This window comes from Bombina bombina, chromosome 4 (assembly GCF_027579735.1).
Source record: "Bombina bombina isolate aBomBom1 chromosome 4, aBomBom1.pri, whole genome shotgun sequence".
Taxonomy (NCBI): domain Eukaryota; kingdom Metazoa; phylum Chordata; class Amphibia; order Anura; family Bombinatoridae; genus Bombina; species Bombina bombina.
Genome location: NC_069502.1, coordinates 958752468 through 958767438, shown reverse-complemented (window position 1 = coordinate 958767438; position 14971 = coordinate 958752468). Strand labels below are relative to the sequence as shown.

Sequence of the window (14971 nt, the reverse complement as noted above, 5' to 3'; positions counted from 1 at the left end):
GTGCTATATGCATTTATCATTGCACAAGTGGGCAGCATTGGGCTATCTGCATTTTTCATTGCACAAGTGGGCAGCATTGGGCTATCTGCATTTTTCATTGCACAAGTGGGCAGCATTGTGCTATATGCATTTATCATTGCACAAGTGGGCAGCATTGGGCTATCTGCATTTATCATTGCACACCTGAGCAGCATTGGGCTATCTGCATTTATCAATGCACAAGTGGGCCGCATTGGGCTATCTGCATTTATCATTGCACACCTGAGCAGCATTGGGCTACCTGCATTTATCAATGCACAAGTGGGCAGCATTGGGCTATCTGCATTTATCATTGCACAAGTGGGCAGCATTGTGCTATCTGCATTTATCATTGCACAAGTGGGCAGCATTGTGTTATCTGAATTTACCATTGCACAAGTAAGCAGCATTATTCTATCTGCATTTACCATTGCACAAGTAGGCAGCATTGGGCTATCTGCATTTATCATTGCACAAGTGGGCAGCATTATTCTATCTGCATTTACCATTGCACAAGTGGGCAGCATTGTGCTCTCTGCATCTACCATTGCACAAGTAGGCAGCATTGGGCTATCTGCATTTACCATTGCACAAGTGGGCAGCATTGTGCTCTCTGCATTTATCATTGCACAAGTAGGCAGCATTGTGCTATCTGCATTTATCATTGCACAAGTGGGCAGCATTGTGCTATCTGCATTTATCATTGCACACCTGAGCAGCATTGAGCTATCTGCATTTATCATTGCACATGTGGGCAGCATTGGGCTATCTACATTTATCATTGCACAGGTAGGCAGCATTGGGCTATCTGCATTTATCATTGCACAGGTAGGCAGCATTGGGCTATCTGCATTTATCATTGCACAAGTGGGCAGCATTGGGCTATCTGCATTTATCATTGCACAAGTGGGCAGCATTGGGCTATCTGCATTTATCATTGCACAAGTGGGCAGCATTGGGCTATCTACATTTATCTTTAGAACTATATGGGTAGGGGGATAGCAGAGTCTAATATTAAATCACAGGTATCTCTTGTATATTTATATAAATGACTTAATAATCAAATTGTCACGAGAAATATCTGATGTAGTGAACTGGTTAAGAAAGACATGCAACAACTAGTTAAACTAATTGTAATAGAGGTTACAATCCAGTTTAGAAAAGAAAACCAGTACTACAATAGTATAATACTAATTTAGCTCTGCTGCAGCAATGGTATACAAAAATTCATTCATACTATTAAACTTTATTATTACAACTAGGAACTCACACACATACAGTGAGAGGGCAGAAATGTTAAAAACACTTAAACTCTGTTGAATGAGCTATCGCAATTCAGATATTAAGAAAATGATTCAAAGTATCCAACAGTCCTCAGTCCCAAATATTATGAAATAGACTAAGCCCTTACAATCCGAGGGCTGATTAATATTACTATTACACTATTGAGGACCAGAGGCTGTAAGGAATATTGTTAGATTAATAGAGCATATTTTTTAACAACAAGAGCAAGCAAAATGAGCATGAGAGACTAAGCTACCCCTGTCAGACCCCTGATGCGCGTTTCACGAACGCTTCCTCAGAGGGGGTGCGGGCCGCTGTTACTTGACGTGATTTATGCCGACTTTTAGCCCACCTACTAAAGATTATTGGTCTTAATGATAGGCGTTGTCCGCCTATGATAGGTTGCGTCTGATGTCAATCATTACTTCTAGTGTCTACGCATAGTGAACGGAATGGGTGTGTAGCATCTGAGAGTCTAAACTAGACTTGGCCGTCATACTATGTATCGTTGGATATAACAAAAGGAGGTATCTGCCTGTGATTTGATAGATCCGGCGTCAGTTTAGAAATTCATAGCCAACGTATTTCTTAGTGATCGTCATAGAGTGGGTGTACACCTATTGATGACTCACCTAGGTTTGGAACCAATCCGTGGCTTTAAAATTGTTAGAGTAACTGGGTGTGTAATATTAGAGAAAAATCATTGGCAGATCATTGAACATGTAAACAAACTGGCGATGAATAATATTGGAATGATGGAGTATTACTTATATTTGTATACATTGTATATACGTTCGTGACTTAATGTGTTATCTTCGATAAACATGTCATATGAGTTATCTAAAATGTGTGTACACATGATAAATTACGAACGTTGTTATTGAGATTTTTCAATAGCAGTATATACAATTTATTCACAGTGTCATTATTAATTGTAAATGAGATATATGCATGTCCATGCTGACCTGGAATGTATGATACTTGATGTAATCATGTACTGGGTATCCATATAACACTTAAATAATATGCAGGATGAATCTATATATTTTATTATTTGATTTAAGTATGACGGATTACTATATGTAATAAGCGATTGCTTAATTTGTAAAAATATATATAAGAAATATATAGTGTGATAAAAAAATTTTATCACACTATATATTTCTTATATATTTTTAAGACATTTAAGGAAAAATCTGTTCTAAAAAAATAGTCTTCCTTTTCTATTAGAAGGATTTTCTTTAAAAGGACATTATAGTCTAAAATAAAAAATAAAAAATTAAAGTGCATTTAGTTTAAAACTAATTATTTTCTCCTACATTGGTGTGTCCGGTCCACAGCTTCATCCTTACTTGTGGGATATTCTCATTCCCTACAGAAAGTGGCAAAGAGAGCACACAGCAAAGCTGTCCATATAGCCCCCCCCCTCTAGCTCCGCCCCCCAGTCATTCTCTTTGCCGCTCTGTACAAGTAGCATCTCCACGGGGTGGTAAAGAGTATGTGGTGTTAGTTGTAGTTTTTTATTTCTTCTATAAAGAGTTTGTTATTTTAAAATAGTGCCGGTTTGTACTATTTACTCTACAACAGAAAGTGATGAAGACTTCTGTTAAAAGAGGAGTATGATTTTAGCACCAGTAACTAAAATCCATTGCTGTTCCCACGCAGGACTGTTGAAACCAGAGAACTTCAGTTGGGGGGAACAGTTTGCAGGCTTATCTGCTTCAGGTATGATCAGTCACTTTTCTAACAAGACCAAGTAATACTAGAAGACTGTCAGTTTTCCCTTATGGGATAGGTAAGCCATTTTCTTAGACTCAGTAACAGAATTAAGGCTTATAACTTGGGCTCTATGCTGGTTGACACTATTGTGGGCTAAGTCGTTTGATTTTTAACATGTTTATGTGACATTTGGAGTGTTTTTCAAACTTTGAAACACTTTTATTTGTGCCTGGCAGCCGTTTAGACACCAAATCTTGTCAGAAAAGGCCCCTTCACTCTGGAATGCAGAGGGAGGAGGCCTCATTTTCGCGCCTCCGTTGCGCAGTTACTTTTCACTAGGCAGTTCATGCAGCTTCACGTGGAAGGTCCAGAGGCTTGGAAAAGGACTTCAGAGAGGCTTATTACTGTTTCGAATAACCCCTAAGGAAGGTAAACGCCGCAGCAGAGACTGTGGCAGGGGACTGTAGTGTGTTTAACCGGTTAATTATTATTTTAGCTCCGGTTTGGGCATTTAGGGGTTAATTTGCCTGAAAATTGGTGTGCAATACTTTCAAAGCATTAAGACACTGTGGTGAAAATTTCATAAAGATCGGATATTTCTTTGATGTTTTTCGGACATTTCAGTAATAAAGTGTGCCCTTTTATTATTTAAAGAGACAGTAACGGTTCTGTATAAAATAACTTTTATTGCATTAAAAGTCTGCCTAAGTCTGTTTAACATGTCTGTGCCTTCAGATAGCCTATGTTCTGTGTGTATGGAGGCCAAGGTGGTTCCCCCATTAAATGTATGTGCGAATTGCGCCATAGCGTCCAAACAGATTAAGGACAGTACTGTCACATTTAATAATGTTGTCAAAGATGATTCTTTAAATGAAGGTAGTGGGGATAGTTCATCATCCTCTCCTTCTGTGTCAACACCAGCTTTGCCCGCGCAAGCGATACCTAGTACATCTAGCGCGCCAATGGCTGTTACTATGCAGCAATTAGCAGCAGTAATGGATAATTCTCTAGCAGCCTTTTTATCCAAACTGCCAGCTTTTCCTAGAAAGCGTGATTGCTCAGTTTTAAATACAGAGGATGAGCAAGCAGGCGCAGAAGATAATTTATCTGTTATGCCCTCACATCAATCTGAGTTGGCAGTGAGGGAGGGCCTGTCCGAGGGAGAAATTTCTGAAAAATTTCTCAGCAGGCAGAGCCTGATATCGTTGCATTTAAATTTAAGCTAGAACATCTCCGCGCTCTGCTTAAGGAGGTGCTAGCTACACTTGATGATTGTGATCCTTTGGTGATTCCAGAGAAATTATGCAAGATGGACAAATTTTTAGAGGTCCCAGTGCACGCTGATGCGTTTCCGATACACAAGAGGGTGGCGGATATAGTGAATAAGGAGTGGGAGAAGCCAGGGGTGCCTTTTGTTCCCCCTCCTATATTTAAGAAAATGTTCCCCATTGTCGACCCCAGAAGGGATGCATGGCAGACGGTCCCTAAGGTAGAGGGGGCAGTTTCAACGTTGGCTAAGCGCACAACTATTCCAATAGAGGACAGTTGCGCTTTCAAAGATCCTATGGATAAAAAATTAGAAGGATTGCTTAAGAAAATTTTTGTTCAACAAGGTTTCCTTCTTCAACCTATTTCGCGCATTATTCCTGTCACCACTGCGGCGTCTTTTTGGTTAGATGAACTAGAAAATTCGCTCCAGAAGGAGACTCCATATGATGAGGTCATGGACAGAATTCACGCACTAAAGTTGGCTAATTCCTTTATTTTGGATGCCGCTTTTCAAATAGCTAAATTAGCGGCGAAAAATTCAGGTTTTGCAATATAGTGGCGCGCAGGGCGCTTTGGCTAAAATCTTGGTCGGCGGATGTGTCGTCCAAAACAAAATTGCTTAATATTCCTTTCAAAGGTAAGACCCTATTCAGGCCAGAATTGAAGGAGATTATTTCAGACATCACTGGGGGAAAGGGCCATGCCCTTCCACAGGATAGGCCTTTCAAAGCAAAAAATAAGTCTAATTTTGGTTCCTTTCGCAATTTCAGGAACGGACCGGCTTCTAACTCTGCAGCCTCTAGACAAGAGGGTAACACTTCCCAGCCCAAGCCAGCATAGAAACCATTGCAAGGCTGGAACAAGGGAAAACAGGCCAAAAAGCCTGCTGCTGCTACCAAATCAGCATGAAGGGATGGCCCCCGATCCGGGACCGGATCTGGTAGGGGGCAGACTCTCTCTCTTTGCTCAGGCTTGGGCAAGAGATGGGCTTTAGAGATTGTCTCTCAGGGGTATCTCCTAGAATTCAAGGACCTTCCTCCAAAGGGAAGGTTTCACATATCTTGCTTGTCTTTAGACGAGACAAAGAGACGGGCATTCTTACATTGCGTAGAAGACCTTTTCAAAATGGGAGTGATACACCCAGTCCCAAAAGCAGAACAAGGACTGGGTTTTTACTCCAACCTGTTTGTAGTTCCCAAAAAGGAGGGAACGTTCAGGCCAATTCTGGACTTAAAGATCCTAAACAAATTCCTCAAAGTTCCTTCATTCAAAATGGAATCAATTCGAACAATTTTACCAATGGTCCAGGAGGGTCAATACATGACTACCGTGGACCTAAAGGATGCATACCTGCATATTCCTATCCACAAAAATCACCATCAGTTCCTAAGGTTCGCCTTTCTGGACAAGCATTACCAGTTCGTGGCCCTTCCTTTCGGGTTGGCCACCGCTCCCAGAATTTTCACAAAGGTGCTAGGGTCCCTTCTAGCGGTACTAAGACCGCGGGGCATTGCAGTAGCACCTTACCTAGACGACATCTTAATACAGGCGTCGTCTTTTCCCAGAGCCAAGGCTCATACGGATATTGTTCTAGCCTTCCTAAGGTCTCACGGGTGGAAGGTGAACGTAGAAAAAGTTTGCTGGGAACAATAATAGACTCGGTAGAAATGAAAATCTTTCTGACGGAGGTCAGGAAGTCAAAGCTTTCAAATGCTTGTCAAGTTCTTCATTCCATTCCTCAGCCATCTGTGGCTCAGTGCATGGAGGTAATCGGTCTAATGGTTGCGGCAATGGACATAATCCCGTTTGCCAGAATTCATCTAAGACCTCTGCAATTGTGCATGCTCAGGCAGTGGAATGGGGATTATGCAGACTTGTCTCCCCAGATACAAATGGACAAGAAAGCCAGAGACTCGCTCCTCTGGTGGTTGTCTCGGGATCACCTGTCTCAGGGAATGAGTTTCCGCAGGCCAGAGTGGATCATTGTCATGACCGACGCCAGTCTCTTAGGCTGGGGCGCGGTCTGGGACTCTCTGAAAGCTCAGGGTCTATGTTCTCAGGTAGAATCTCTCCTCCCGATAAACATTTTGGAACTGAGAGCGATATTCAATGCTCTCCTGGCTTGGCCTCAACTAGCGAAGGCCAAATTCATAAGATTTCAGTCAGACAACATGACGACTGTAGCGTACATCAATCATCAGGGAGGGACAAAGAGTTCCCTGGCGATGAGAGAAGTATCCAAGATCATCAAATGGGCGGAGGATCGCTCCTGCCATCTATCTGCAAATCACATCCCAGGAGTAGACAACTGGGAGGCGGATTATTTGAGTCGTCAGACTTTCCATCCGGGGGAGTGGGAACTTCACCTGGAGGTCTTTGCCCAGTTAACTCAACTATGGGGCATTCCAGATATGGATCTGATGGCGTCTCGTCAGAACTCCAAGATTCCACGCTACGGGTCCAGGTCCAGGGATCCCAAGGCGACATTAGTAGATGCATTAGTGGCGCCTTGGTCGTTCAATTTAGCTTATGTTTTTCCACCGTTTCCTCTCCTCCCCAGGCTAGTAGCCAGAATCAAACAGGAGAAGGCTTCGGTGATTCTAATAGCTCCTGCATGGCCACGCAGGACTTGGTATGCAGACCTGGTGAATATGTCATCGGCTCCACCATGGAAGCTACCTTTGAGACAGGACCTTCTAGTACAAGGTCCATTCGAATATCCAAACCTAGTTTCTCTGCAACTGACTGCTTGGAAATTGAACGCTTGATTCTATCTAAGCGTGGGTTTTTGGTTCAGGCCAGAAAGCCTGTGACCAGGAAAATTTACTATAAGATATGGCAAAAATATCTCTGTTGGTGCGAATCCAAGGGTTACTCATGGAGTAAAATTAGGATTCCAAGAATACTTTCCTTTCTCCAAGAGGGTTTGGAGAAAGGTCTATCAGCTAGTTCTCTAAAAGAACAGATATCTGCTCTGTCTGTCTTGTTGCACAAACGTCTGACAGCCGTGCCAGATGTTCAAGCGTTTGTACAGGCGTTAGTCAGAATCAAGCCTGTCTACAGACCTGTGACTCCTCCATGGAGTCTAAACTTAGTTCTTTCAGTTCTTCAAGGGGTTCCATTTGAACCTTTACATTCCATAGATATTAAGTTACTATCTTGGAAAGTTCTGTTTTTAGTTGCTATTTCTTCTGCTAGAAGAGTTTCTGAATTGTCTGCTTTGCAGTGTACTTCACCCTATCTGGTATTCCATAAAGATAAGGTAGTTTTACGTACCAAGCCTGGTTTTCTTCCAAAAGTGGTTTCCAACAGGAATATTAACCAGGAAATAGTTGTTCCTTCTCTGTGTCCAAATCCAGTTTCGAAGAAGGAACGTTTGTTACATAACCTAGATGTGGTTCGTGCTTTAAAATTCTATTTAGAAGCAACAAAGGATTTCAGACAGACATCATCCTTGTTTGTCGTCTATTCTGGTAAGAGGAGAGGTCAGAAAGCTACTGCTACCTCTCTTTCCTTTTGGCTAAAAAGCATCATCCGATTGGCTTATGAGACTGCCGGAAGGCAGCCTCCTGAACGAATTACAGCTCACTCTACTAGAGCTGTGGCTTCCACATGGGCCGTCAAGAATGAGGCTTCTGTTGAACAGATCTGTAAGGCAGCGACTTGGTCTTCTCTGCATACATTTGCCAAATTTTACAAATTCGATACTTATGCTTCTTCGGAGGCTATTTTTGGGAGAAAGGTTTTACAAGCAGTGGTGCCTTCCGTTTAGGTTACCTAACTTGCTCCCTCCCTTCATCCGTGTCTAAAGCTTTGTTATTGGTTCCCACAAGTAAGGATGAAGCCGTGGACCGGACACACCAATGTAGGAGAAAACAGAATTTATGTTTACCTGATAAATTTCTTTCTCCTACGGTGTGTCCGGTCCACGGCCCGCCCTGGCTTTTAGTCAGGTTTAAAATTTTTGTTTTTTGTACACTACAGTCACCACTGCAGGTTATGGTTCTCCTTTTTCTCCTAACCGTCGGTCGAATGACTGGGGGGCGGAGCTAGAGGGGGGGCTATATGGACAGCTTTGCTGTGTGCTCTCTTTGCCACTTCCTGTAGGGAATGAGAATATCGCACAAGTAAGGATGAAGCCGTGGACCGGACACACCGTAGGAGAAAGAAATTTATCAGGTAAACATAAATTCTGTTTTATTTTATTATGCATTTGACCCCTTCTGTGCCATTCTTAAATGTAGAGTATATTTGCATTATCAACAAATGCATAAAAAACAATGCAAAAGAAATTAGTCTGAACTTCAAATGAGTAGTAGATAAATTTCAAATTTCAGTTATGTCTATTTCCACTCCTCCAGTATCACATGACAGCCACCAGCCAATCACAAATGCATATAGGTATATTCTGTGAATTTTTGCACATGCTCAGTAGGAGCTGATGACTCAAAAAGTATAAATATAAAAAGATTGTGCACATTTTGTTAATGGAAGTAAATTGAAAAGTGGTTTGAAATTGCATGCTCTATCTGAATTCAGAGTTCCAGGAGTGAAACTTTGAATAGGTGATTAAGCCTTTTAAAGGGACTAATACAATTGAATTTGTTTAAAAATAACATGCTCTAAAAATCTCTTATTTTCAAATTAGAAAGTACATTTACATGATTAGATTTTTTTTCCCCAACCATGGAATTGTATACACATATACATATAGTCCTGGCCAAAAGTTTTGAGAATGACACAAATATTAATTTTCATAACGTCTGCTGCCTCAGTTTTTATGATGGCAATTTGCATATACTCCAGAATGTTATGAAGAGTGACCAGATTAATTGCAAAGTCCCTCTTTGTCATGAACTCAATCCCAAAAAACATTTCCACTGCATTTCAGCCCTGCCACAAAAGGACCAGCTGACATCATGTCAGTGATTCTCTCGTTAACATAGGTGTCAGTGTTGACAAGGACAAGGCTGGAGACCACTCTATCATGCTGAGTTAGAATAACAGACTACAAGCTTTAAAAGGAGGGTGGTGCTTGAAATTATTGTTCTTCCTCTGTTAACCATGGTTTCCTGCAAGGAAACATGTGCAGTCATCATTGCTTTGCACGAAAATGATTCACAGGCAAGTATATTGCTTCTACTAAGATTGCACCTAAATCAACAATTTATCGTCTCATCAAGAACTTCAAGGAGAGATATTCAATTGTTGTGAAGAAGGCTTCAGGGCACCCAAGAAAATTCAGCAAGTGCCAGTACTGTCTCCTAAAGTTGATTCAGCAGCGGGATCTGGGCACCACCAGTGCAGAGCTTGCTCAGGAATGGCAGCAAGCAGGTGTGAGTGCATCTGCTCGCACAGTGAGGCGAAGACATTTGGAGGATGGCCTAGTGTCAAGAAGGGCAGCAAAGAAGCCACTTCTCTCCAGGAAAAACATCAGGGACAGACTGATATTCTGCAAAAGGTACAGGGATTGGACAGCTGAGGACTGGGGTAAAGTAATTTTCTCTGATGAATCCCCTTTCTGATTGTTTTGGGGCATCCAGAAAAAAACTTGTCCGGAGAAGAAAAGATGAGCGCTACCATCAGTCCTGTGTCATGCCAACAGTAAAGCATCCTGAGACCATTCATGTGTGGGATTGCTTCTCAGTCAAGGGAGTGGGCTCGTTCACAATTATGCTTAAGAACATAACCATGAATAAAGAATGGTACAAAATATCCTCCAAGAGCAACTTCTCCCAACCATCCAAGAACAGTTTGGTGACGAACAATGCCTTTTCCAGCATGATAGAGCACTTTGCCATAAGTGGCTTGGGGAACAAAACATCGGAATTTTGGGTCCATGGCCAGGAAACTCCCCAGACCTAAATCCCATTGAGAATTTGTGGTCAATCCTCAAGAGACGGGTTAACAACCCCCCACACACACACACACATTCTGATAAACCCCAAGCATTGATTATGCAGGAATGGGCTGCTATCAGTCAGGATGTGGCCCAGAAGTTGATTGACAGCATGCCAGGGCGAATTGCAGAGGTCTTGAAAAAGAAGGGTCAACACTGCAAATATTGACTCTTTGCATAAACTTAATGTAATTGTCAATAAAAGCCTTTGAAACTTATGAAATGCTTGTAATTATACTTCTGTATACCATAGTAACATCTGCCAAAAAGATCTAAAAACACTGAAGTAGCAGACTTTTTAAAATTAATATATTTGTGTCGTTCTCAAAACTTTTCGGCAGGACTGTACACACATACAGGTAGATTAAAAGTTTCGCGTTTGTGCTGTACCGCAAGCCTTTTAGCCTGTACCGCAACGTCAGTCCCGCACTCAAAAAAATGACGTTTTTTTCATGGGACTTCCATAGCGCTGCCATTACCAGTTTTGCGGTGAGGCTAAAAAGCTTGCGTTACAGCCTATACCGACGAGATCCGTACCGCCATCTAAGAGCAGTAGTTATAAGTTTTATGCAACAAAACTGTTATATAAAACTGATAAAGTGTTACAAAGTACACTAACACCCATAAACTACCTATTAACCCCAAACCGAGGCCCTCCCGCATCGCAAACACTAAATTAAACTGATTAACCCCTAATCTGCTGCTCCCAATATCGCTGCCACTAATAAAATGTATTAACCCCTATTTCGCCTCTCCCCGACATCGCCGCCACTAAACTAAAATTATTAATACCTATTCCCCTGCACCTCAACATCGCACACACTATAATAAAGATATTAACCCCTATTCTGTCGCTCTCCCCGACATCGCCTCCACTAAATAAAGTTATTAACACCTAAACCTCTGGCCTCCCACATCACTACCACTAAATAAACCTATTAACCCCTAAACCGCCAGCCCCCCACATCACAACAACCTAAATTAAACTATTAACCCCTAAACCTAAATCTAACCCTAACACCCCTTAACTTTAACATAATTAAAATAGAGCTAAATTGAAGTTACAATTAAACGAAGTACATACTTACCTGTGAAATAAAACCTAAGCTAGCTACAATATAACTAATAGTTATATTGTAGCTAGTTTAGGTTTTATTTTTATTTCACAGGTAAGTTTGTATTTATTTTAACTAGGTAAACTAGTTAGTAAATAGTTATTAACTATTTACTAACTACCTAGTTAAAATAAATACAAACTTACCTGTGAAATAAAACCTAAGCTGCCTTACACTAAAACCTAACATTACAAAATAAAAAAAACTACCATTACAAAAAATAACAAACAAAATTATCCAAAATAATAAAAATGATTCCTATTCTAATATCCTGTTTAAAAATAAAAAAACACCCCAAAATAAAAAACCCTTATCTATAATAAACTACCAAGGCCCCTTAAAGGGGCCTTTTGTAGGGAATTGCTCTAAAGAAATCAGCTCTTTTTCTACAAAAGAAAAACATACACCCCCTAACAGTATACAACCCTCCACCCCCTAAACCCACAAAATAAAAAACCTAATCTATAATAAACTACAAATAGCCCTTTAAAGGTCCTTTTGTAGGGCATTGCCCTAAAGAAATCAGCTCTTTTGCTCACAAATAAATACAAAGACCCACTAACATTACAAACCCCCACCCCCAAACCCACAAAATAAAAAATATCTAAAAAAAAACCTAATCTAACCATTGACCTGAAAAGGGCATTTGTATGGGCATTGCCCTTAAAAAGGCATTCAGCTCTTTTTCTTCATGGGCGCAGCAGATTGGGGTGTTTAGACGTGGGGTTTATGTTAGGGTGTTAGGTTTAAACGTAAAAAAAAAAAATCCCCATAGACCTCAATGGGGCTGCGTTACAGAGCTTTTCATTCCACGGTCGCAGGTGTTCATTTTTTTTCTAACACTCTCTCCCCATTGATGTCTATGGGGAAAGCGTGCACAAGCACGTCAAAGCAGCGCTTGTAGTTTGTGTGATATGGAGCTCATCGCAACCATATCGCACACACAAGGCGGCTTTTCTAAAACTTGTAATGGCAGCGCAATGAAGGGTGAAATTACGCAACTTTTCTTGCGTTCGTTAAATACCCTCTATAGCGCAAAACTTGTAATCTAGGTGATATATAGTAACAATATTTTAGGTAGATGGTATATTTATATACAGGAGGCACAGTGATCATTATCAAGCATATTAATTCATTTTCGGTTGTTACTGATATTATCTTTGTTAATATGAATTATGGTCTCTCTCTTCTAGATTGTGAAACGACTCCCCAAAACACGGTCTGGAAAAATTATGAGGCGGGTGCTGAGGAAAATTGCTACTGGTCATGTTGATGATCTGGGTGACATAACAACACTGGAGGATCCAAGCGTGATCACAGAAATATTAGAGGCACACAAAAAATACAAGGAACAAGAGTCAGCTTAATAGCACAGAGTCAAAATACTTCTTTAGGTCACTCAGAATTCTTGTCGCACAATTTATATGATGCAAACTGCACCTTGCACACCCTGCATCTTGTATGGCCTATATTATATTAACTTATTGCAAGGACTTGCCTTAGCTATATGAACAATTGGTGGCAGAGAACATTGATATTCAATATATTTAATATAAATAGAGGCCTCTTCTTGCACATTAGGTTTTTATTGGATTGTTTGTGGTAAACCATAAATGTCACTATTTAGAACGCATCTATTATTGTACTAATTAAAAAGCTTCTTTTTTTATCTATATATCTGTAAAAAAGACAGAGTATTGTTTTGGTTTTCACCAAGTTAAAAGGACATAAAACTCAACATTTTTCTTGGATGATTCAGATGGAGCATGCACTAAATTTAAAGGGCCATAATACCCAAATGTTTAAACACTTGAAAGTGATGCCGCATAGCTGTAAAAAGCTGACTAGAAAATATCTCCTGAACATCTCTATGTAAAAAAGGAAGATATTTTACCTCAAAAGTTCCTCAGTAGCCACATCCCATTGTAAAGGATTTCTAAGCAGCATTTTAGTCTGTCTGTCCTGGGACAGCTGAAAGGATGAGCCTCGTGAACTCTCATATTATTTCACCAATCAGGTAAAGGAAGCTTACTATGAAATCTCATGAGAGTTAAGTCAAATCTCATGAGATCACAGTAAGAATTCATGACCTCAGCATTGCTGATGCTGATTGGCTGCTGTTCATTTCTTCATTTTTTATTTTTTTTTACCTGCAGCTGAGTATAGCTTTTTACACAGAACTTACTATTCTGAGCTGAGGAGATTGTGAGGTAAAGTATCTTCCTTTTTTACATAGAGATGCTCAGGTGATATTTTCCTGTCAGCTTTTTACAGTTATACTGCATCAGTTTCAAGTGATTTAGCATATGAGTATTATGTCCCTTTAAATAAAAAAACAACTTTGTTTCTTTCTCTTTATATTATTTGTTTAAGACCATACCTAGGTAGGCTTAGGAGCATGCACAAGTCTGGAGCAATATCTGACAGCGGTTTTGCATCAATGCTTTTAACAATGTTATACACTTGTAAGCACTAGATGTCAGCAGTGTTTGCCCAATGTACTGTAGAACATTGTTAAAATCATTGATGGAAAGCTGCTGTCATATAGTGCTATAGACACATGCACGCTCCTGAGCTACAACACTAGATACCAAATTAATTTTATAATGAAAATAAAAGGAAAGGTTTTTTTGTTTCTTTATTTTAATGTATACTTTATCCGAATCAAATACAAATTTGGGTATTCTTGTCCCTTTAATATCAAGCTCTGCTTAGGAGAAAGCATGTGCACAATTTTGTAGATTAAAAAAGTAACTTCCATTAACCATAGTTAACAAAAAATGTTTAAATATATATTTAAAAAAAAACTTCTGTGACATTACATGGATATTTTAAAACATTTTGGGGAATCCACAACTTAGTACTGTTTTTCTAAGTACAAAACAGCTGTGTGTGGGTAGGTATACTGATGTATTTTTACTCTCTTTGTAGTTAGCTGTATTATAACTGCAGTCTCAAGTGCTGAAATGATAGTTTTAGATTTACAAATGAAACACTACTTTTTACCTTTTAATATTCCAATAAGAATTTCTGGGTTGAAATGTAAGCTTTGTGTTCCTAGGAATATTGTGCTTGATTTATTTCATGAACTATAGGTTCACATACAAGTGTATTATTTGCCTCCTGGACTATCCATAATGGAGTGTTTTTGGCCTTGAACTTGGGTCCAATCTACACTTGATCAATTTTTAAATCACTGTGAGATTTCTTTGCATTTTTTTAAATTATAATTATACCTGTCCAGTTCAGCTTTATGCAAAATGATTCAAAACTGAAAACGCACAAATAAATGCATAGGAAGATCAAATAAAATGTATATAAATGCTGTCATCCTTGTACAAGTCATTACAGTATCATTATTTCATTTCATGAATACATTTTCTTTAAATTTAGTTCATAGTTATTATTAACCTGTGTCAAAATGATTTTTGTTTTTTTATAGAAAGAGGTGATTGCAATTTTTTATGTTTTTGTTTCTTGTTATTGTTATTGCACCTGTGCTCTAGTTAAGATATAAAGAATATCTGACCTGTTTAGGTTCCTGAAGATTGTAGTTGGGAAACACTGCACTAATGTCTTCATCCAACCATTGTCATTATTCTCAAAGATTATAGAACTTGGTAACGAAAGTGTGATCTTGTTTAAGCGCTGATGCAATGTAGAAAGG

General features: G+C 39.7%; 1 protein-coding gene across 1 annotated transcript in view; it reads left to right on the top strand.

Annotated features, from left to right (window-relative positions):
- The window catches only part of ACSS1 (acyl-CoA synthetase short chain family member 1), a 275687-nt gene extending 261053 nt beyond the window's left edge, over positions 1-14634 (top strand). The window contains exon 14 of the mRNA XM_053711973.1: positions 12498-14634. Coding sequence (XP_053567948.1) covers positions 12498-12671 — 174 coding nt within the window. The 3' untranslated portion in view covers positions 12672-14634. The remainder of the gene's footprint in view (positions 1-12497) is intronic.
- The last annotated feature ends 337 nt before the right edge of the window (positions 14635-14971 follow it).